Raw genomic sequence first — 22,150 nt, forward strand, 5'->3', positions numbered from 1 at the left:
TAGAAGTAGACACATGCAGTTACAACTCCCTGTGGACCCACAGCATGGGTGGGTGCCAGGAAGCCACCGGCGGTACATAAATATATCCCATTTCATTGCCCATCACAGCTGAGGTAATGTCTTGTTAAATGCAGGTGGGCTTCGGCCCACACTGCATTCCCCAGTCAGACTGGGGTTCTTTAGAAGTAGACACATGCAGTTACAACTCCGTGTGGACCGACAGCATGGGTGGGTGCCAGGAAGCCACCGGCGGTACATAAATATATCCCATTGCATTGCCCATCACAGCTGAGGTAATGTCATGTTAAATGCAGGTGGGCTTCGGCCCACACTGCATGCCCCAGTCAGACTGGGGTTCTTTAGAAGTAGACACATGCAGTTACAACTCACTGTGGACCCACAGCATGGGTGGCTCCCTGGAACCCACCGGCGGTACATAAATGTATCCCATTGCAGTGCCCAGCACAGCTGATGTAATGTCAGCTTTAATGCAGGTGGGCAAAAAATTAATTGGATTACACTGTAGGCGAGGACCCCAAAAAATTGGTGTACCAACAGTACTAATGTACCTCAGAAAAATTGCCCATGCCCAACCAAGAGGGCAGGTGAAACCCATTAATCGCTTTGGTTAATGTGGCTTAATTTGTAACTAGGCCTGGAGGCAGCCCAGTTAAAATAAAAATTGGTTCAGGTGCAAGTTTCAACGCTTTAATGAGCATTGAAACGTATAAAAATTGTTTACAAAAATTATATGACTGAGCCTTGTCGGCCTAAGAAAAATTGCCCGTTCGGCGTGATTACGTGAGTGTTACCATGCAGGGCGGCACGGGGTCCCGCGGTCGTCGCGCGTCGCTACGGCGTCGGCTCCGGCGGCCTGGAGCTCTGTGTCGGGGTTCTCCCAGCGGCTTGGGGCAGCCGGTGGGCGGCGGCGTGGGTGTGTCCGCCCGTAGGGTGCCGCCCGCACTCCTCCGCTCTTCTTATACAGCAGTGGGTGGAGTTGCCTCCTCCCACTCTCTGCCCCTGGGCGGAGCCTTGTGGTTAAAAGACTGGCAGTGAATTGAGCTCACTGCCAGTTATTGGTTCTACTTGCATCTAGCCAGTCTGTCTGCAGTTATCCTCAGCCAGTCCCTAGTTGCCGGTCAGCTCCTTCTAATTATCCATTGCCAGTCTTTGTCTTGTTTGTTCTGTTAGCCTCTGGTCTAGTCTGTCTCAGTCAGCACTAGTTGCTATTCAGTTTCCTTCCAGTTTGCCTGTGAGCTCCATCTCCAGCCTTACTCTGCTTTGTAGTTCTGTTGGTCTGTTCCACCTGCCTCTGCTGTCGGCACTCTGTCCCCCTTTAGGTAAGTTCCATCTAGGTAGTCGCCAGGTCCCTAGCCAGAGCAGGGACCGCCGCCCAGTTGTCTGCCTGGGGTTAGCCAGGGCCGAGGCAAGTAGGCAGGGACAGTGGGTAGCGGGAAGTTCAGGGCACCCCACCTGGCGCTCGGGGGGCAGAGTGCCGTAACATAGTAACTGGCCCTTAAATACTGTTTTTTTTTTCCATGGCAGCGATCAGCGCCCTCGCAAACCAGCTGCAAGACCTGGTGCCTGTGATCCGGGATTTATCAGCTCGCATGGTGGCCCAGGAGCAGTGGGCATTGTCGCAGGGGCGGGACGTCTCAACCAGTCCCAAACCCAAGTGCCCTCTTCCCGAGGTGTTCTCTGGGGAGAGGAACAAGTTTTTCGTTTTTCAACAGGCGTGTCGCCTGTTTTTTCGGATGCGCCCCCGTTCTTCCGGCTCGGAGGCCCAGAGGGTCGGGCTTATAATGTCCCTGCTGCGGGGCTCTGCCCAGACCTGGGCCTTTTCCATTCCCGAGGGTTTCTCCTCCCTGCAGTCGGTGGACTCCTTTTTTCAGGAACTCGGGGGTATCTTCGATGAACTGGACCGAGTGGGGTTGGCGGTTTCGCGGTTGCTGGCGCTGCATCAGGGGTCGCTTTGTGTGGAGGATTATTGCTCCAATTTCAGACGCCATGCGAGTGATACTGCATGGAACGATAGCGCCCTGAAAGACGTTTTTCTGCAAGGCCTCTCGGACGCGGTTAAAGAACTGTTGATCTCCCATCCCGTTCCCTGGTCCTTAAAGGTGGCTATGGAGCTAGCGGTGAAGGCAGATAGGAGGCTCATGGCTGGGAAGCAAGATAGACCGACCAGTAGAGTCAGGGAGGTCGTTTGTCCTGTTCCCTCCTCTTCCGTACCAGTCTCTGTTCCCGAGCCTATGGAACTGGACCCGCTGGACCCCAAGGAGCGACGCCGGATTCGTTTATTGCATCATCTCTGCCTCTACTGCAGGAAAGCTGGACATCGGGTGATAACCTGCCCCCTGAGGCCTCAGCGTCCACAGTCTGAATTGGCAGAAAGACTCCAAGTCCTAGGCGATTGCAGGGAGGATCGCCTAGGACTACAGGTACGTCCTAGACTTCTGGTACCCTGCCAGGTTAGATTCCGGAACTTGTCCCGCCCAGGGCAGGCGTTTATTGATTCCGGAGCAGCCGCTAACCTGATAAGCATGCGTCTCGTTGAGCCCCTGATGGCTGAATTTGTGGCGCTGAAGACGCCAATTCGTTTTGCTAGCATTGATGCTACCCCTCTTGCTTCGGGCTTGGTACGATGGAGGACCCCAGTGTTACAGCTCACGGTGGGGGGTCGCCACTCAGAAGATCTATCATTCCTGGTGATGGAGAAAATGTCGGTAGACATGGTAATAGGGATGCCGTGGCTGGCGTTGCACAACCACCAATTCGATTGGGCCACTGGGGAGCTGACCCAGTGGGGACCGTCCTGCCATAGCCATCTTGCTCCCCTTCCTCTCTGCTCAGTTGATACCGCACTCAGTCCCCGAGGTCTGTCTTCCCTTCCCATCCCGTCGGCCTGTCCTGCTGCTGATGTCGCCACCGATGTACTGCAGGGGGGGTGGAAGGAAGTGCAAAAGAGGCTAGAAGTAGTGGGGTCTCGTATGCAGTTGCATAGTGGGAAGAGTCTGTCTGTATCTGAGCCGTACAGGGTGGGACAGAAGGGGTACCGGTCCTCTGGAAACCGCAAAAGGAGGGCTCGCAGGCGGTTCCATAAGTCGTTATCGAAACCTGTTGTCCCTTTGGCATTGCCCATCACAGCTGAGGTAATGTCATGTTAAACGCAGGTGGGCTTCGGCCCACACTGCATGCCCCAGTCAGACTGGGGTTCTTTAGAAGTACACACATGCAGTTACAACTCACTGTGGACCCACAGCATGGGTGGCTCCCTGGAACCCACCGGCGGTACATAAATATATCCCATTGCAGTGCCCAGCACAGCTGATGTAACGTCAGCTTTAATGCAGGTGGGCAAAAAATTAATTGGATTACACTGTAGGCGAGGGCCCCAAAAAATTGGTGTACCAACAGTACTAATGTACCTCAGAAAAATTACCCATGCCCAACCAAGAGGGCAGGTGAAACCCATTAATCGCTTTGGTTAATGTGGCTTAATTTGTAACTAGGCCTGGAGGCAGCCCAGTTAAAATAAAAATTGGTTCAGGTGCAAGTTTCAACGCTTTAATGAGCATTGAAACGTATAAAATTGTTTACAAAAATTATATGACTGAGCCTTGTCGGCCTAAGAAAAATTGCCCGTTCGGCGTGATTACGTGAGTGTTACCATGCAGGGCGGCACGGGGTCCCGCGGTCGTCGCGCGTCGCTACGGCGTTGGCTCCGGCGGCCTGGAGCTCTGTGTCGGGGTTCTCCCAGCGGCTTGGGGCAGCCGGCGGGCGGCGGCGTGGGCGTGTCCGCCCGTAGGGTGCCGCCCGCACTCCTCCGCTCTTCTTATACAGCAGTGGGTGGAGTTGCCTCCTCTCACTCTCTGCCCCTGGGCGGAGCCTTGTGGTTAAAAGACTGGCAGTGAATTGAGCTCACTGCCAGTTATTGGTTCTACTTGCATCTAGCCAGTCTGTCTGCAGTTATCCTCAGCCAGTCCCTAGTTGCCGGTCAGCTCCTTCTAATTATCCATTGCCAGTCTTTGTCTTGTTTGTTCTGTTAGCCTCTGGTCTAGTCTGTCTCAGTCAGCACTAGTTGCTATTCAGTTTCCTTCCAGTTTGCCTGTGAGCTCCATCTCCAGCCTTACTCTGCTTTGTAGTTCTGTTGGTCTGTTCCACCTGCCTCTGCTGTCGGCACTCTGTCCCCTTTAGGTAAGTTCCATCTAGGTAGTTGCCAGGTCCCTAGCCAGAGCAGGGACCGCCGCCCAGTTGTCCGCCTGGGGTTAGCCAGGGCCGAGGCAAGTAGGCAGGGACAGTGGGGTGCGAGAAGTTCAGGGCACCCCACCTGCCGCTCGGGGGGCAGAGTGCCTTAACAGTGAGGTTTCAGGAGGAGAAGCAGGAGGAGGAGGATGAATATAATACACAGATTTATGAAGCTAAAAGGTCCCCGTTTTTGATGGTGATAGAGAACAATGCTTCCATCCGCGGGTGCAGCCTACGTATTGTTTAGGTATCGCTGCTGTCCGCTGGTGGAGAAGAAAAGTCTGGGGAAATCCAGGCTTTGTTCATCTTTATGAGTAAGCCTGTCGGCACTGTCGGTTGACAGGCGGGTACGCTTATCCGTGATGATTCCCCCAGCCGCACTAAACACCCTCTCTGACAAGACGCTAGCCGCAGGACAAGCAAGCACCTCCAGGGCATAGAGCGCAAGTTCAGGCCACGTGTCCAGCTTCGACACCCAGTAGTTGTAGGGGGCAGAGGCGTCACGGAGGACGGTCGTGCGATCGGCTACGTACTCCCTCACCATCCTTTTACAGTGCTTCCGCCGACTCAGCCTTGACTGGGGAGCGGTGACACAGTCTTGTTGGGGAGCCAGAAAGCTGTCAAAGGCCTTAGAGAGTGTTCCCCTGCCTGTGCTGTACATGCTGCCTGATCTCCGCGCCTCCCCTGCTACCTGGCCCTCGGAACTGCGCCTTCTGCCACTAGCGCTGTCGGATGGGAATTTTACCATCAGCTTGTCCGCCAGGGTCCTGTGGTATAGCATCACTCTCGAACCCCTTTCCTCTTCGGGTATGAGAGTGGAAAGGTTCTCCTTATACCGTGGGTCGAGCAGTGTGTACACCCAGTAATCCGTAGTGGCCAGAATGCGTGTAACGCGAGGGTCACGAGAAAGGCATCCTAACATGAAGTCAGCCATGTGTGCCAGTGTACCTGTACGCAACACATGGCTGTCCTCACTAGGAAGATCACTTTCAGGATCCTCCTCCTCAGGCCATACACGCTGAAAGGATGACAGGCAAGCAGCATGGGTACCTTCAGCAGTGGGCCAAGCTGTCTCTTCCCACTCCTCCTCCACCTCCTCCTCCTCCTCCTCAACGCGCTGAGATATAGACAGGAGGGTGCTCTGACTATCCAGCGACATACTGTCTTCCCCCGCCTCTGTTTCCGAGCGCAAAGCGTCTGCCTTTATGCTTTGCAGGGAACTTTTCAAGAGGCATAGCAGAGGAATGGTGATGCTAATGATTGCAGCATCGCCGCTCACCATCTGGGTAGACTCCTCAAAGTTTCCAAGGACCTGGCAGATGTCTGCCAACCAGGCCCACTCTTCTGTCAAGAATTGAGGAGGCTGACTCCCACTGCGCCGCCCATGTTGGAGTTGGTATTCCACTATAGCTCTACGCTGCTCATAGAGCCTGGCCAACATGTGGAGCGTAGAGTTCCACCGTGTGGGCACGTCGCACAGCAGTCGGTGCACTGGCAGATTAAACCGATGTTGCAGGGTGCGCAGGGTGGCAGCGTCCGTATGGGACTTGCGGAAATGTGTGCAGAGCCGGCGCACCTTTCCGAGCAGGTCTGACAAGCGTGGGTAGCTTTTCAGAAAGTGCTAAACCACCAAATTAAAGACGTGGGCCAGGCATGGCACGTGCGTGAGGCTGCCGAGCTGCAGAGCCGCCACCAGGTTACGGCTGTTGTCACACACGACCATGCCCGGTTGGAGGCTCAGCGGCGCAAGCCAGCGGTCGGTCTGCTCTGTCAGACCCTGCAGCAGTTCGTGGGCCGTGTGCCTCCTCTCTCCTAAGCTGAGTAGTTTCAGCACGGCCTGCTGATGCTTGCCCACCGCTGTGCTGCCACGCCGCACGACACCGACTGCTGGCGACGTGCTGCTGCTGACACATCTTGATTGCGAGACAGAGGTTGCGTAGGAGGAGGAGGAGGGTGGTTTAGTGGAGGAAGCATACACCGCCGCAGATACCACCACCGAGCTGGGGCCCGTTGTTAAGTGGACCTTGGCAGTAACCGCGTTGGTGAGGGCGCGTACAATGTTGCGGGAGACGTGGTCGTGCAGGGCTGGGACGGCACATTGGGAAAAGTAGTGGCGACTGGGAACCGAGTAGCGCGGAGCCGCCACCGCCATCATACCTTTGAAAGCCTCCGTTTCCACAAGCCTATACGGCAGCATATTCAGGCTGATCAATTTGGCTATGTGCACGTTTAACGCTTGAGCGTGCGGATGCGTGGCGGCGTACTTGCGCTTGCGCTCAAACACTTGCGCTAGTGACGGCTGGACGCTGCGTTGAGAGACATTGGTGGATGGGGCCGAGGACAGCGGAGGTGAGGATGTGGGTGCAGGCCAGGAGACGGTAGTGCCTGTGTCCTGAGAGGGGGGTTGGATCTCAGTGGCAGGTTGGGGCACAGGGGGAGAGGCAGTGGTGCAAACCGGAGGCGGTGAACGGCCTTCATCCCACCTTGTGGGGTGCTTGGCCATCATATGTCTGCGCATGCTGGTGGTGGTGAGGCTGGTGGTGGTGGCTCCCCGACTGATCTTGGCGCGACAAAGGTTGCACACCACTGTTCGTCGGTCGTCTGCACTCTCAGTGAAAAACTGCCAGACCTTTGAGCACCTCGGCCTCTGCAGGGTAGCATGGCGCGAGGGGGCGCTTTGGGAAACAGTTGGTGGATTATTCGGTCTGGCCCTGCCTCTACCCCTGGCCACCGCACTGCCTCTTCCAACCTGCCCTGCTGCTGCACTTGCCTCCCCCTCTGAAGACCTGTCCTCAGTAGGCTTAGCAAACCAGGTGGGGTCAGTCACCTCATCGTCCTGCTGCTCTTCCTCCAAATCCTCTGTGCGCTCCTCCCTCGGACTTACTCCAATTACTACTACCTGAGTGATAGACAACTGTGTCTCATCGTCATCGTCCTCCTCACCCACTGAAAGCTCTTGAGACAGTTGCCGGAAGTCCCCAGCCTCATCCCCCGGACCCCGGGAACTTTCCAAAGGTTGGGCATTGGTCACTACAAACTCCTCCGGTGGGAGAGGAACCATTGCTGCCCATTCTGGGCAGGGGCCCGGGAACAGTTCCTGGGAGTCTGCCTGCTCCTCAGAATGTGTCACTGTAATGGAGTGAGGAGGCTGGGAGGAAGGAGGAGCAGCAGCCAGAGGATTCAGAGTTGCAGCAGTGGACGGCGCAGAACTCTGGGTGGTCGATAGATTGCTGGATGCACTTTCTGCCATCCACGACAGGACCTGCTCACGCTGCTCATTTTCTAATAAAGGTCTACCGCGTGGACCCATTAATTGTGAGATGAATGTGGGGACGCCAGAAACGTGCCTTTCTCCTAATCCCGCAGCAGTCGGCTGCGATACACCTGGATCAGGAGCTCGGCCTGTGCCCACACCCTGACTTGGGCCTCCGCGTCCTCGCCCGCGTCCACGTCCTCTAGGCCTACCCCTACCCCTCAGCATGGTGTATTACCAGTAGTGCAGAAACAGAACGCTGTAATTAAATGTGCCGCTTATTGGCCTGTGGTTGGAGGCTGACTTCGCTTACGGAACGCACAGCAGAGCCAGGAAAGAATTTTGCGCAAGCCTGCTGTAACACTTAGCTGGCTGCGTATTAATTAGGACTACTACCCCCAGCAGAGACGCAGTACAGTCAGGACGGTCACAGGCAGCCCAAATATATTTTTTTGTCCCAAATTTTTTTGGAAAAGCCCACTGCCTATATAGACAGTATATGTCTTTCACGTTTTTCACTGTCCCTGCCTCAGCACTACTGGCCCTATACTATGTAAAATTACTGCAGACTGTTTTCCTCTGGACTGGATGACAGCAATGATGTAACGGGCAACGCACAGCCAGGAAAGAATTTTGCGCAAGCCTGCTGTAACACTTAGCTGGCTGCGTATTAATTAGGACTACTACCCCCAGCAGAGACGCAGTACAGTCAGGACGGTCACAGGCAGCCCAAATATATTTTTTTGTCCCAAATTTTTTTGGAAAAGCCCACTGCCTATATAGACAGTATATGTCTTTCACGTTTTTCACTGTCCCTGCCTCAGCACTACTGGCCCTATACTATGTAAAATTACTGCAGACTGAGGACGCAATGCTCTGCATGGCCGATATACAAAAAAAAAAAAAAGGTGCAACACTGCAAAAAGCAGCCTCAACAGTACTGCACACGGTCAGATGTGGCCCTAAGAAGGACCGTTGGGGTTCTTGAAGCCTAAAATCACTCCTAACGCTCTCCCTATAGCAGCTCCGGCACCAGCAGCACTTTCCCTGATCTCTGTCAGAATTCATCTGTGGCGAGCCGTGGGCGGGGCAGATTTAAATACTCGGGTGACACCTGATCTCCCCAGCCACTCACTGCAGGGGGGTGGTATAGGGCTTGAACGTCACAGGGGGAAGTTGTAATGCCTTCCCTGTCTTTCTATTGGCCAGAAAAGCGCGCTAACGTCTCAGAGATGAAAGTGAAAGTAACTCGAACATTGCGTGGTGCTCGCCTCGAGTAACGAGCATCTCGAACACGCTAATACTCGAACGAGTATCAAGCTCGGACAAGTACGTTCGCTCATCTCTAATTGTTTCTTTCCTATGTTTTATGTAGTTTTAAAACAATTCACGAAAGGGTTACACAAGCTACCCAAATTTCAAACAGCAGCAAAACAAAATGTAAGAGACCTAACATCTAGAGGAGAAAAGAAAGGATGTTTCAAATAATCAAATGTCCCGTTTTTCACACATTTACTTTACCTTTTAACTAAAAATTACAGCTTGTCTTAATCTTTCCACTTTCTTACTTTTTTCAGTTGTCTTACTTTTGTAACCTTTTAACAATTGGCTACATAGAAGTACCCAGATACAATAGAAAGGGTGTCACAATACCCAATTACTTTCAATCCAGACAAAAAAAAATACAGTTGAAATCTGATTAGTTGTTCAATGTTCAAAATTTTCTTTTGCACTAGTTTTCAATTAAAAGGTACATTTGTAAGCTCTTGTATTGCCATATGTCATGTGTTCTTTATTTCCATCACAAAAGTTCAATAATAATATGACTATAACATTATGTTTTACTTAGATTTCAATATAAAAAGTTTTCTTAAACGTTCCATCATTTTTTTCTTTTTTAACAGCCATCAGGTGCAGAAATATCTATCTAATGACTGCTGTAAATATAGGCATTGTAGATGGAGTAAAGTATATGGTATACAAGCATGCTTTCATTGCAATTTAGAATAAAAATTATTACAACTACTTTTTACAGTGTACCTTTTAGCAAACACATTTTGAGAACAGTTTAGAAAGTGGCAAAATTCTGCTTAAAAAGAATATTATATTAATTTAATTAAAATTTGCATTAATTCTATTTAAGGCTACATTCAGACGAGCGTGTTTATGGGCGTACATACTTGCACATATAATCACGTGTATATTAGAACCATTGGTTCCCTATGGCGTGTTCACATGTCCGTGTTTTACAGGCGTGCAAACGCACATACCTGCAAAACATACGACATGCATGCACGCATAGGTCCATGGTGCATATAAATATTACCCCGTGGGAAGTCCCCTTGTCACTGAACACTGTGACAGCACAGAGTAAAGAATCCCCTGCCACATCTGTCACAGCTGTGACAGAGGATCACGAAGCTCTCCTATTGATTTCAATGGGGCCACCACTACCGGTGGCCCTATTGAAAGGAATAGGATGCTGGCACTTCTGCAGTGATTTTCGGGGAAGGGCTTTAAACATAAGCCCTTTCCTGAAAATCATTACTATCTGGTGTAAAAAATCTATATACTCACCTCTTCGCCAGCTGGCGGGGCTCAGGCACATCTAGCCGCTTGGGTCATTGAATAACACCTGAGCGCTGCCTGTGATTGGTCACAGTGCTCAGCCAATCACAGGCAGCATAATTCATTGAATGGACGAGTGCTTCCTGTGATTGACTGAGCACTGTGCCCAATCACAGGCAGCGCTCAGTTGTTATTCATTGAATGGCTGAATGCTGCCTGTGATTGGCTGAGCACTCAGCCAAACAGACGCAGCACTTTCAGCAGGCAGGGATTTGAAATCCCTGCCTGCTGAAAGAACTTCATTACAGTGACAGGAACCAAGCGGCTTGACGCACATGAGCCCCGCTAGCGGCGGAGAGTTGAGTATATATATATGTTTTTTATTTTTTACACCAGATAGGAATGATCTTCAGGGAAGGGCTTATATTTAAAGCCCTTCCCTGAAAATCACTGCAGGGGTTGCAGCCGTGGCCCCATTGAAAGCAATGCTGCATGGACCTGCATTCATGTGTGTTTGTGCACGCACGTGGGTGCGCCTTTTTTTGCGCACCTATGTACGCACCAGCACACGCTTGTGTGAATGCACCCTAAATATGTAGAGTATATATTTTTATTGTAGATATTTTTATTTTTAAAACTATCTCTGAAGTTGACTATATTTGAGGTACATAAACCCTTCCTCCATTGTCTGAATATTTAATGTGGCAGGGTATTGATGCTTTATGGTAGCATATGGTGTATTTATCTTTGTGTATACTTGTATGATACAGCCTGCAGTAGACCTACAGCAGTACACTAGATCTGTCATCTTTGATAGAAACTATTGCACTTTAATGATAATGAGGTGACTCTGCTGTTCTGTCTCAGTCTACACAGCAAAGCTATAAGCTGCAAACCACAGGAAAAGCTAGCCTAGTTTATAGGCTTGAGCAGTGTGGAAACTGAGATATTTTAGGACTTTTGGATAGCTAATAGTCACAACAATGGGTACAATGAAAACCTGCTTTTAAATAATTTCCTGTAATTCTGGGATGAACTTTCCTTTTATGTTTAAAGTGTCATTTTTTTATTTGCTTCATGTGAATTCAGTCTATGCAATTAAGAATATTTCTTTGGTCAACAAAATGTGCCTTCTTCTAAAAAATGTCAGATTCACTTTGATATGTGACAATAAAATGGCTATTCATTTTTTTTTACTACATTGAGGGTCCATGAGCTGTGAAGCTCATTCATTGATCGATGAAAGTCTCGGCAGACCCCAAGAGCTCGAGTCAACAATGTCCATAACTTGGAATCTTTTTACTGGAAAAACACATTTGACTATCAGACCACTGAAATACGTGACATTTCATGGTCTGAGATTCCAAGCTGGAAGAGAAGCAAATAGAAGAAGAGAATAAGATAAGGAACACCATCATGGTCATGACCTAGATACATAATGTAGCATGAAATGCTTGTTGTAATGTTCCATCATATTAAATGGATAAAAATGTAGACAAAAGACTGATAAACAATGAAATACAGTTTGTTGCCTTATTTTAAATACTACATTTAGTTATGTGCTAAACTGCCCCAAATTGTCCTGTTACTTTTTTTTTCTTTTTCACCATTTAGAATAATATATTCCATCTAGAGCTTTAGAGGGAAAAATCAGTTGTCCAGTGCAATGCTCATGTTATCTAGTAGGCAATTAGAAAAGCCCAATATAGTTAAGTGTCAGAAATCCTGCTGCACTAGATGCTAAAATGACTTTGAAGATTACAAGGCTAATTGCCAGGTGACACAGCTCTGCACAAGAAGAGTCATTTCAAGCTTTTTCTCCATGCAAAACAATACAAGTAAGAAACCTTTCAGTGTTGAATGAACCTTGGTTGACTGGGATTTCTATTCAATTAAATGTCACAACACTTCCAGAAAGAAGATGGTAACATTAATCATTTCTGGCGTGTATGTGTAAACCCACTCTCTTTATTTTGTATATGAATAACTTTTCCCAGTTGTATATTTCCTTTTTCTCTCTTATTCTCTGTCTTTTCTCTCCCTCCTTTCCTTTTCCGACTCACCTCATGGGATTGTTTCCATCAAACAATGACAACTCTTCCTGAAATATTATTTGCTTATGTTACAAGGCTTGTTAAAAGGTCAGACATTGAGTTGCAGGGATGCTGCCTACCAATAGGTGGTGCTGTACAGGCATTGTTCTATCTTCCCATTTGCTTATGTTACAAACAATATATTGGGGTATTATATTACATATACTGGAAAATATTATTTAATAACTGAAGTTCATTAGGACTCCAATGTTAATATATATATCCTATAAATCACATACTAAAAAAAGAGCGTAGTGATGAATAGCTAATGATTCCATGCGCAAATAATTATTTAAATACATAGTTTACTTCATGTTTGGTTTCATAAACATTCTGCATGAGCTATAGAGGATATTGGGGCTCTATTCTACTACTCTAACCCTTTTATTCTGAACTGTGTGTTATTCACCTTTTATCCTACACTGATGAGCGAGCATACTCGTTAAGGCGATTTACTTGAGAGATCATCGCCTTTTTCGAGTACCTGCTGGCTCGTCCCTGAAGATTCGGGGGGGGGGGGCTGCAGGGGTGAGCGGGGGTCGTGGAGGGTATCGGGTGGGAGAGAGAGATCTCTCTCACTCTCCACCCCACCCCCCTCTGCCGCCCCCCGCAGCCCCTCCCCCCTGCAGCCCCCCCCCCCCCGAAATCTTCAGGGACGAGCCAGCAGGTACTCGAAAAAGGCGATGCTCTCTTGAGTAAATCGCCTTAACGAGTATGCTCGCTCATCTCTATACACTATACATTGCCCATGATTCACTGACATCACATTTTTTTTCACCAGGTTGACATCCCTGTTCTCTAAATAGAAGAGCCAATGTAGAAAAAAGAGACCTAGCTCAGAAGTAAGTCCAACTTCTCTCAATTGGTCTATAAACTGTTCCAAACTTACTTCCTGGCACCTTCCTTATGAGCGCTGGCTTTTCTGTATATTGGCTGTAATTCCTGGATCCCACTGCGGTATTTGGTACTGTCCGGATGCTCTCTTTCTTTATGCAGATGTATACATAAGGACAAGGTTGTTCTAATCGCACCTTGAGATGTTTACAGGCTTAGCGGTCTACCTATATTATTTGGGTTTTGTCTGCTAATGCCAGGTAAGTCCTATTCATACCAATATCTGTAATAAACGTTACTGCTTTCTTTTTGATTTGTCTGAGTGTTGCCCCTAATTTTGTAATTCTTTAAATAAAATAGGTAACCCACTTATACCGGATTGTCACCACACTAATTCAAACCACCTGACTCTAATGTCACCTACAAATTATATGCTAATTCTAAAGGTTCACATACTTTTGCCACTAGGTCTAGTATTATTGACTCATTTGTTTGATTTAGTTCTCTTTATCTACTTTTAGGAGTTGTGTGAAAATCTGATGGAGATTTAGGTCAAATACTGTATTAGCAGGAGTATGGAAAATTCTTAAAGGAGATGTCCCGAGGCAGCAAGTGGGTCTATACACTTCTGTATTGCCATAATAATGCACTTTGTAATGTACATTGTGCATTAATTATGAGCCATACAGAAGTTATAAAAAGTTTTTTACTTACCTGCTCCGTTGCTGGCGTCCTCGTCTCCATGGAGCCGACTAATTTTTGGCCTCCGATGGCCAAATTAGCCGCGCTTGCGCAGTCCGGGTCTTCTGCAGTCTTCTATGGGGCTCCGTGTAGCTCCGTGTAGCTCCGCCCCGTCACGTGCCGATTCCAGCCAATCAGGAGGCTGGAATCGGCAGTGGACCGCACAGAAGAGCTGCGGTCCACGGAGGAAGAGGCCATCTTCAGCGGTGAGTAGAGAAGTCACCGGAGCGCGGGGATTAAGGTAAGCGCTCCGGTGAGCTTTCTTTACCTCCCTGCATCGGGGTTGTCTCGCGCCGAACGGGGGGGGGGTTGAAAAAAAAAAAAACCCGTTTCGGCGCGGGACAACCCCTTTAAGAGTTCCCAAACTTTCAAGCACTATTGTATAATGTATAATTGGTATATAGTACTTCATATGAATTCACTTTATAATAAAGTGAGTACATTTGACCTGGAATAAAAATACGTAGGTGTCATGCATATGACAGACCCATGTGCAATAATCCTGTATGTCCTTGTGGCTCCATACTACAAAATGTTAAACGTTCTGCACAATACCATATTATAGAGATGTCCTACCCTAGAAGCCTTGAATCAAGGAGAGCATACCTTCATCTTATGGTTCCACTGGAACATGACATATTGTCCGTAAGCCTTTGTATAAATGGCAGCAAAGGTATAGAGGAACCCAATTTGGAGGTTCTATGTAGCCACTATGAGCTGATGTACATTATGTGATCATAAAATAAACTAAGGCTCTGTCCTAATGTTGAATCATAGAAATGTAGATCATCTTGAGATAACAGGAAAAAAAACAACATTGGAAGCTTTTTTATCATGCTGTACCATTGAGTTTTCAAAAGATCTGTGGCATTGTTAAAGTATCTGTCAAAGAAGAATAACATTCTACAGGGTGGGGCAAAAGTCACCATACGTAGGCATGTAGATAATTGTTCGCTGCATAGCTTTCCTCCATATTCAACTTCCACTGCATACTTCCTAGTAACTGGCAAAACAAAAAAATAGAACATATGTGTGGTGACTTTTGCCCCATCCTGTATATTGGACCATTGAAAGCCATCTATCATTATTCTGAGTCCTAGCTGAGAAAAAAAAATAAAGAATTCAATCAATTTTCTCATTAACATCTATTGCATTCCGAGAAATGAAATACAAAAATGTAGAACCATAAAACACTTTACCTTGATCATTCCCTGAGATGATAGAATACACAATAGTCTGGTTTAAGGCTGCAGCCAATACCACAGTAACTGTAGTGCCAAGTGGAGCAGATTCACTCACTGGAGGCGGCCTAAAAAAGAATATTAAAATGAACACATCCATAAAATATAATACAGTCCTTATTTTTTATGATGTATATAATACATTTGGCGACAATTAACCGTAAAATGCAGTAGAAAATATTTTCAAGGTCATCTCGGAAAAGTTGCCGTTAATAGTAAATTGGCGTCAAAACAATTTGCAAATTTTAGCTCTGAGTTACGAGCAAAAACTCGGGTTACAAGCCTGCTTGCAAGTCAAAAAGCCTGCAAGCTGAAGCTCGGGGGGGGGGGTCTATACTCACTTATCGCCAGCGTTCCATCCTCGTGATGGTCTGCGGTGCTGCTGCAGGCTGTCGCACCCTCCTCCACACTGACAGAGCATTGCTGGCATTGAATGACTTTGATTGGTTAACCCAGTGCTGGCTTTCATTGGCTCAAGCGGCGTTGAGTTAACCAATCAAAGGATTAGTTTACCGGAGGCGGGGCATTCAAGCCCCGCATCCAAAAAGCAATGCTCTGTCAACATGGAGGAGGGTGCGACAGCCTGCAGCAGTGCCGCAGACCATAGCAGAACGCCGGCGGTAGGTAAGTATTGATTTTTTTTTTTTTTTTACTTGTGGTTACTTTTCGCATGGAAATTAATTGGAACGCATTAATGGCATTTTAATTCATTTCAATAAGGGAAAACTGCTTTGACATATGAGTTTTTTGGCTTAAGAGCTCTGTCTTGGAACGGATTAAACTCTTATGTCAAGGCACCACTATATATATATATATACACTCTTTTCTCTTTTTTGCATATTGTTTCGACAGCAATATGCTTATATTGTTGTCATCACCCATGGTAAAAAAGATCAAGCACCTAGGAATGAGAAGTTGTCAGAATCGAATTAAACTTTCTATGTGTGATTGTAGCATTAATATAAGTAGGTAATTACAATATCAAAATAAAAAGATAAATTATTGCTGAACACTGAACACTTGCAGAGAGGCTGTAGTATGCTGCTAGGCAGCCTCTAGCTTAGAAACAAGATATGTTATGGGCAGGCATGAAGGCATGCAGGTTCTGAATGGGATCCTGTGCTCCATATTTGCTGTAACTGATCCTCTAGATCATGCAAACTCGTAGGCTGTCAAAGCTGGCATCCCAGATGGTCCTATATGTGCTCTGCTGGTGATACAGAATCTGGCAAACGGGCTGGCCACGGAAGTGTTGCAATGCTGTGGAGGCATTTCTTTGGCACCCTTGCAGTGTGCAGCCAAGCATTATGCTGCTGGAAAATGCCTCTTAGAAGCCCTGCCATGAAAGGCAACACATGTGCTTGCAGGATGTCCTGAATGTCAGGTTGTGCTGCTGGAATCTGTTGTTCTACAGGGTTCCGGGAGCACACCTTCACAGGTAAGGGATAGTTTAGCTGGCTCGGTGTGGTTTGCTCTTGCCAGCCAATCCTCAGAGTCTGAGCTCATATATAAATACAGGCATCTTCCAGTGTCTGTTTGGTGTCCAGGGTGAGCAGTAATGTTTCCTTCTGTGTGGCTTGTGTTCTGTTACCTTTGTGTGCAGCTTGTTGTGTGACTTGTTCTGTTACCTTTGTAAGCAGCTTGCTGTGTGACTTATGTCTTGTTACCTTGGTGTTGCAGCTTCCTGTGTAAACTGTGTCCTGTGCTGCTGGATCATGTGTCTCGTTAGAGTAGAGACCGCGAAACATGAGGACCCTTGATTGCTGGTCTTACAGCTTAAGTGATTTGGCCAATTCACGAACTAATCCCTCGTATTTATATAACAGCAATTCCATCTGCTTTAGCATGCGGGGATGTTTGGTGAGTGTGTTGGTTATTTGTCCTATGTTATGGCTGTCTCTGAGTCCAGTCGGCAGTATGCAGTTCTCTATCCAATCTGTGTTTCAGCAGGTCCAGTCTGAAATCCATTATAGGTCCCCATGTTTGTGATATGCCCGTTTTTGGGCATGTTCATGTGGGCCTTGTGCTTATTTGCCCACACAAACGTAACACTGAACTTATCGCTGTCCCTTGTACCACTACTTTAGGTGACCAACTGTCATATGTCTTATGTCCCCCCCGACCATCACACCAGCAGTTTTATTAAATAAAACCAGCTAAAAATGCTATGTGTGTCAAAGCCATGGATGCCTCTTCCTCAGTTGTGCTGGATACACACAGTGCATAATGTACATAAAGAGTTATGAAATTTAGATATAATACAGTGTTAATATACATAGTTAAAAGACAAACATAAGGACTAGGATAGCTCATTGTGGTTGCTTGGTGGGTAAAATCGAGCTGATTTTCGTAGAAACAGCTCACAATATGCCTCTTCAATGAATATGGCTGAGTAGTTCTTAGAATTGCCTTGCAATCCTGGCATCCTAGGTTCAAATCTCATCAAAGACAACATCTGCATGGACTTTGAAAAACTCCAAACAGATTTTGTCCTTGGACAGATTTGACCCAAGAACTCCACCACTGCTAGGCAGCTGTGCTAACAACTGAGTCACCACATTTATTCTGTTTGCTCCAGAAGAGAAAAAGGAGTTGAATTTCAACTCAAAGAGTCTAAAACTCTTCTAATGATGATATTTGCTATGCCATCTCTTATGTATATGCACTGTACTGTCCAATAGAAATAAAGGAAATAGATCAATGAAATGGTTAATGAGAGATTTGGCATAGATCTTGTAAATATGGAAGCCATGATGCCAGTATAAATAGAGCTTTAGAAGTAAAAATCCATTAAAATGTCATTTACGAATAAGGAAATTTTCCCTATAACAACGATTTTAAACTCACTCTGATGATCATAAATTAATACATCTCCTGTAATTGAACCCTTCTTGGTTTTGTATAAACATATTTTATCGGAAAAGTATTCATCAAGTTTCCATATTTTATACCGTGAATGGTCCCGGTAAAGACATCATCACTGTTTAGTGACTACGAAATTAAATTTCGCTCTAAACTCATTAGGATTACTATTATATCCATTTCTTATGTGTATTTCCATGCGGACTGCGCAATATTAATCCCCAATATTCCCAATAACATACTAAGTGAGACAGTGTCTTATGTTGATTTGGCACAATTACAGGCATCCTTCTTATAATCGTGCATCCTAGAAAATCTGACCTTACGGGCCAATTCTTCAAAGAAATACTGACTTTTTATTAGGGCAGAATGAAGTGCAATTTATCATAATGATTAGATATAATAAACAAGCAGATTTAAAACCATGCTAACTCTGCAAAGCACATATTTGCTGTAGCCTGTCACTGTATAATTAAATAGACTCTGCTCTCTACCTGTCTTTTTATGTGGTGCTGTTACCACTAAGCAAATTACGATCAGCAGTAACAGCTACTGGAAAAAAATATATTTTACCACAATGACACAGTAAATGTTCCCAAGTGAAGCATAAAATCAAACCTACATACCTGTGTCTCTACAATGTAGCCTCTAAATGCTAAGCTGTTTGTGCATAATAATGCTGTTATGGAAAAGAATTCCTCGGTATTGGGTAATATTCAAGATATAAGACTAAACTCAGTCAGAGATTTTAAAATAAATCATTTCAGTTATTTATTATTATATTGCCTTAAATTGATTCAAATGGAATTTTATATTTTCCCCATTTGTGACTGTGAGACTGAAATAAGCCAGTGGGTCTCATGTAATTGCTGTCATACTTACATAAAGGTCAGGATTTAGCTATGCAGACAGCAGGCCAGGGTCTTTAGATTGCTCTATGGAAAGCGGCCCTAACCTTATAGATGGCTTTTATAATAAGCTGACATGTTTACAGGAGGAATAACACTATTTCTGACAATTAAATTACTCATATGCTGCATACTTAGAGATTCTTCCATCTTCAGGCTTTTTTTCTAATCCTCAATTTCTCTAAAGGTCGTGGGTATAGACTAGCTGCTATAATGTCTCCCAGACATAGCCCTCAGAAAATAGAGGAGATCCTGCTCACCTATCACTTTTTATCATATACAGAGAAGCAGCAGTAGCATAGAGGACATTATATAGCAGTACTGAGCAGTGTAGCTGTGATTCCAGCAGCTATGAGAGAGTAAAACACTATTAGCAACATGTGCTGGGGATTTGGAGCTCCTTCATCAGAAAATTGATGTTTAAAACATTATAAAATATACTAAAAAATGTGATTGTTCCCAACAAGAGAAACCCCATAATCTTGTAGATATGATACCTTTTAATGGCTAACAAAAATACATGATGTAATAATAGCGAGCTTTCGTACCAACGCAGGGTTCTTCTTCAGGCTTATGGATTGGATCTGAAGAGGCATAAATAATTATACACACTTATTACATACATACTTGTGACAAGGCACAGATATGGATGTGATTGGTTCGCATTTAAAAGGAATTTTGCAACAGCAAACAAACTTTTTTGTCTAGGCACTGATAGCGGAGTGAAAGTTTTATGGTCCCTAAATTACTGTTGGGGGGGGGGGTCGGCAGGCTATAAAATGCTACAAGAGGTGCACAGACGTTTTTAGCTAAACACTGATAAGGGAGTGAAAGTTTATGGTCCATGAATTACTGTAGATGGGGGTCTTATCTGTGCAATAAATGTCTCACACTTCCCATTCACGCTTAAATCCTGGAGAACCATTTAAGCCAGTATTCAGCGTGTCAAAGGTTGTTATCAATTTATATTCCCAAATTCTTCTGTGGTTTTGTGACTTGAAACCACCCTTCAATATCAAAACTCTCATATCTCCATGGACATGACATAGTGTTCCTCTTGTAGAATTCTAGCCTGCCAACCTCCCCCCCCCCAACAGTAATTAAAGGACCATAAAACTGTCACTTCACTATCAGTGCCTAGACAAAAAAAAGTTTGTTTGCTGTGGCAGAATTCCTTTTAAGTGCGAACCAATCACATCCATATCTGTGCCTTGTCATAAGTATGTATGTTATAAGTGTGTATAAATATCCATGCCTTTTCAGATCCAATCCATAAGCCTGAGGCCTTAGTCAGACGGGCGTTTTTTCGCGCGATTTGCGGATCGCATGACGGATGCGCATCCGCAAATCGCGTGACCGGTGCCCGAAAATCGCCCGAAAATCTGCTCCTAGCCACGTTTCATTAGAAACGGGCCGGAGCTGTCCAGCGCATTGCATTCAATGGAGCGGCAATACAGCCCGCTCCATTGAAAGCAATGCGCTGCGGGCGAGTGTGGGATGAATTGTCGGGAAGGGCTTAAATATATAAGCCTTTCCCTGCAATTCATCCAGAAAAGTGTTAAAATAAAGAATATATATATACTTACCTGCTCCCGGCAGCCGGAGTTCAGCGCGGCCGGCCTGCAGTGGGTGTGAAGGGGGTGTGAGTCAGACCTGCCCCCTGATTGGCTCAGTGCTGACAATTCATCCTGCGCTCGCCGGCAGCCCATTGCTTTCAATGGAGGCGGCTGTATTGCCGGCTCCATTGAATTCAATGGGCAAACATCGTTCTTCTCTGCCACAGCTGTTACAGCTGTGGCAGAGAAGAATGATTTGTCTTCTATATGTTCTCAATGGGGTCGGCACTGCTGCCGCCGGCCCCATTGAGCGCATATAGAGAAGAGAACAGGAATCGCAGATCGCAGATAGGTGCGATCTGCGATTTCTGTTCTATAATTTATCGGACGAGCGCATAAAAAGCGCTCATGTGTCCGATACCATTGCAAAGCAATGGTTTTATAAAATCGCCGGACGCATGCGCAAATCGCGGCAAAAAACGCCCGTCTGACTAAGGCCTGAAGAAGAACCCTGCGTTGGTTCGGAAGCTCGCTATTATTACATCATGTATTTTTGCTAGCCATTAAAAGGTATCATATCTATAAGATTACGTGTTTTTTTTTGCTGGGAACAATCACATTTTGCTCTACTGGCTAACACAGTACCAGATCTTTGTTTTCATTAAAATATACTGAGAAATGAATCAATACAGAATTGTGTGCCCTTTTAGATAAAAAAAACAAAATGGTGCTTAGAGACAGATATTCATTTTTCTGTACTTTTGAGTCTTTTTATAAAGAAATAGGTGATTTTTGAATGTGCACACAAAGAAAAAAAGCTTATCAGTCAGCTCTGAAAAGTATGTATTAAAGACATGTTATCCTAATAATGATGATAATAATAGCCACAGTGGATTCACTCCCACATGACTATCATTACATTAGTGACACATTTTACTTGCATTTACGAAATTTAAAAAAATGTCTGTTTTTTCCCCCTCTAGAAACAATGCCAGTCAGATCCATACTCTGAGTCTGGTATTGCACCTCAGTCCCTCTCAATTAAACTCTCTTGTATCTTGAGCATATGTTTCTTCAGGTTGCTTACATCTACGGTAGAATGGCCATTGATTTAAGAGAAACCATTGTGGTCAATGATCATCAATAGGTCACGCATAGGTACAACTTTTCGAAAGCAAATTTATGCTGCTGTTCAATTAGGTTTAAACCAAAATCACTGAATAGAACCAAACAGAATAAATAGAGCATTGATTTCCAGTGATCCATTGCTTGTTGAAATATGATCAATTCAAGAAAAATATTTCATATCTCAAAGTAATGTTCACTAATTATACATTATTGTGACTTTATGCTAAAAATTCTGAACTAAACATGAAACATACAAAACACAGAAAATGAACAACGGAAATTACCCCCATATCCATCTAGTCTACCCTTATATTATTTCCTTTTTCTTTCTCTCTTATGGTAGATCTATGATTATTCCAGGTAGCTTGTATTCATTTATTGTTGATTTTTTTAACCACGCCTGCTGGAAGTTTGCTTCTATTTTTTCCCCCGACTAATCTTAGATTACGCCCCCTTTATTCAGTGTTTAGTCCCCTAATAAAAACACTTCTCTCATGAACTCTATTTACCATAAATACTCGAGAATAAGCCTAGTTTTTCAGCACTTTTTTTATGCTTATACTCGAGTAAGGTAAAAAAAACAAAAACGCAATACTCACCTCCCAGCCTGCGTCTGTGTCCCTGGCGCGATGGTCTCTCCGGCTGTGCGGCCAGCTGCTTGAGAATTCTCCCCGCTGTCATCTCCCTGCTCGGCTTTGAATTCCCCCACCGTCAGTGC

At 45.8% G+C, this 22,150-nt stretch overlaps 1 protein-coding gene across 1 annotated transcript in view; it reads right to left on the bottom strand.

Moving 5' to 3' along the window:
• PCDH15 (protocadherin related 15) overlaps positions 1-22,150 on the bottom strand; it is a 1,187,477-nt gene that overhangs the window by 292,233 nt on the left and 873,094 nt on the right. Inside the window, exon 24 of the mRNA XM_066601652.1 lies at positions 14,937-15,046. Within this exon, the coding sequence (XP_066457749.1) occupies positions 14,937-15,046 (110 nt within the window). The remainder of the gene's footprint in view (positions 1-14,936; positions 15,047-22,150) is intronic.

The sequence above is a fragment of the Eleutherodactylus coqui genome, chromosome 4 (assembly GCF_035609145.1).
Source record: "Eleutherodactylus coqui strain aEleCoq1 chromosome 4, aEleCoq1.hap1, whole genome shotgun sequence".
NCBI lineage: Eukaryota > Metazoa > Chordata > Amphibia > Anura > Eleutherodactylidae > Eleutherodactylus > Eleutherodactylus coqui.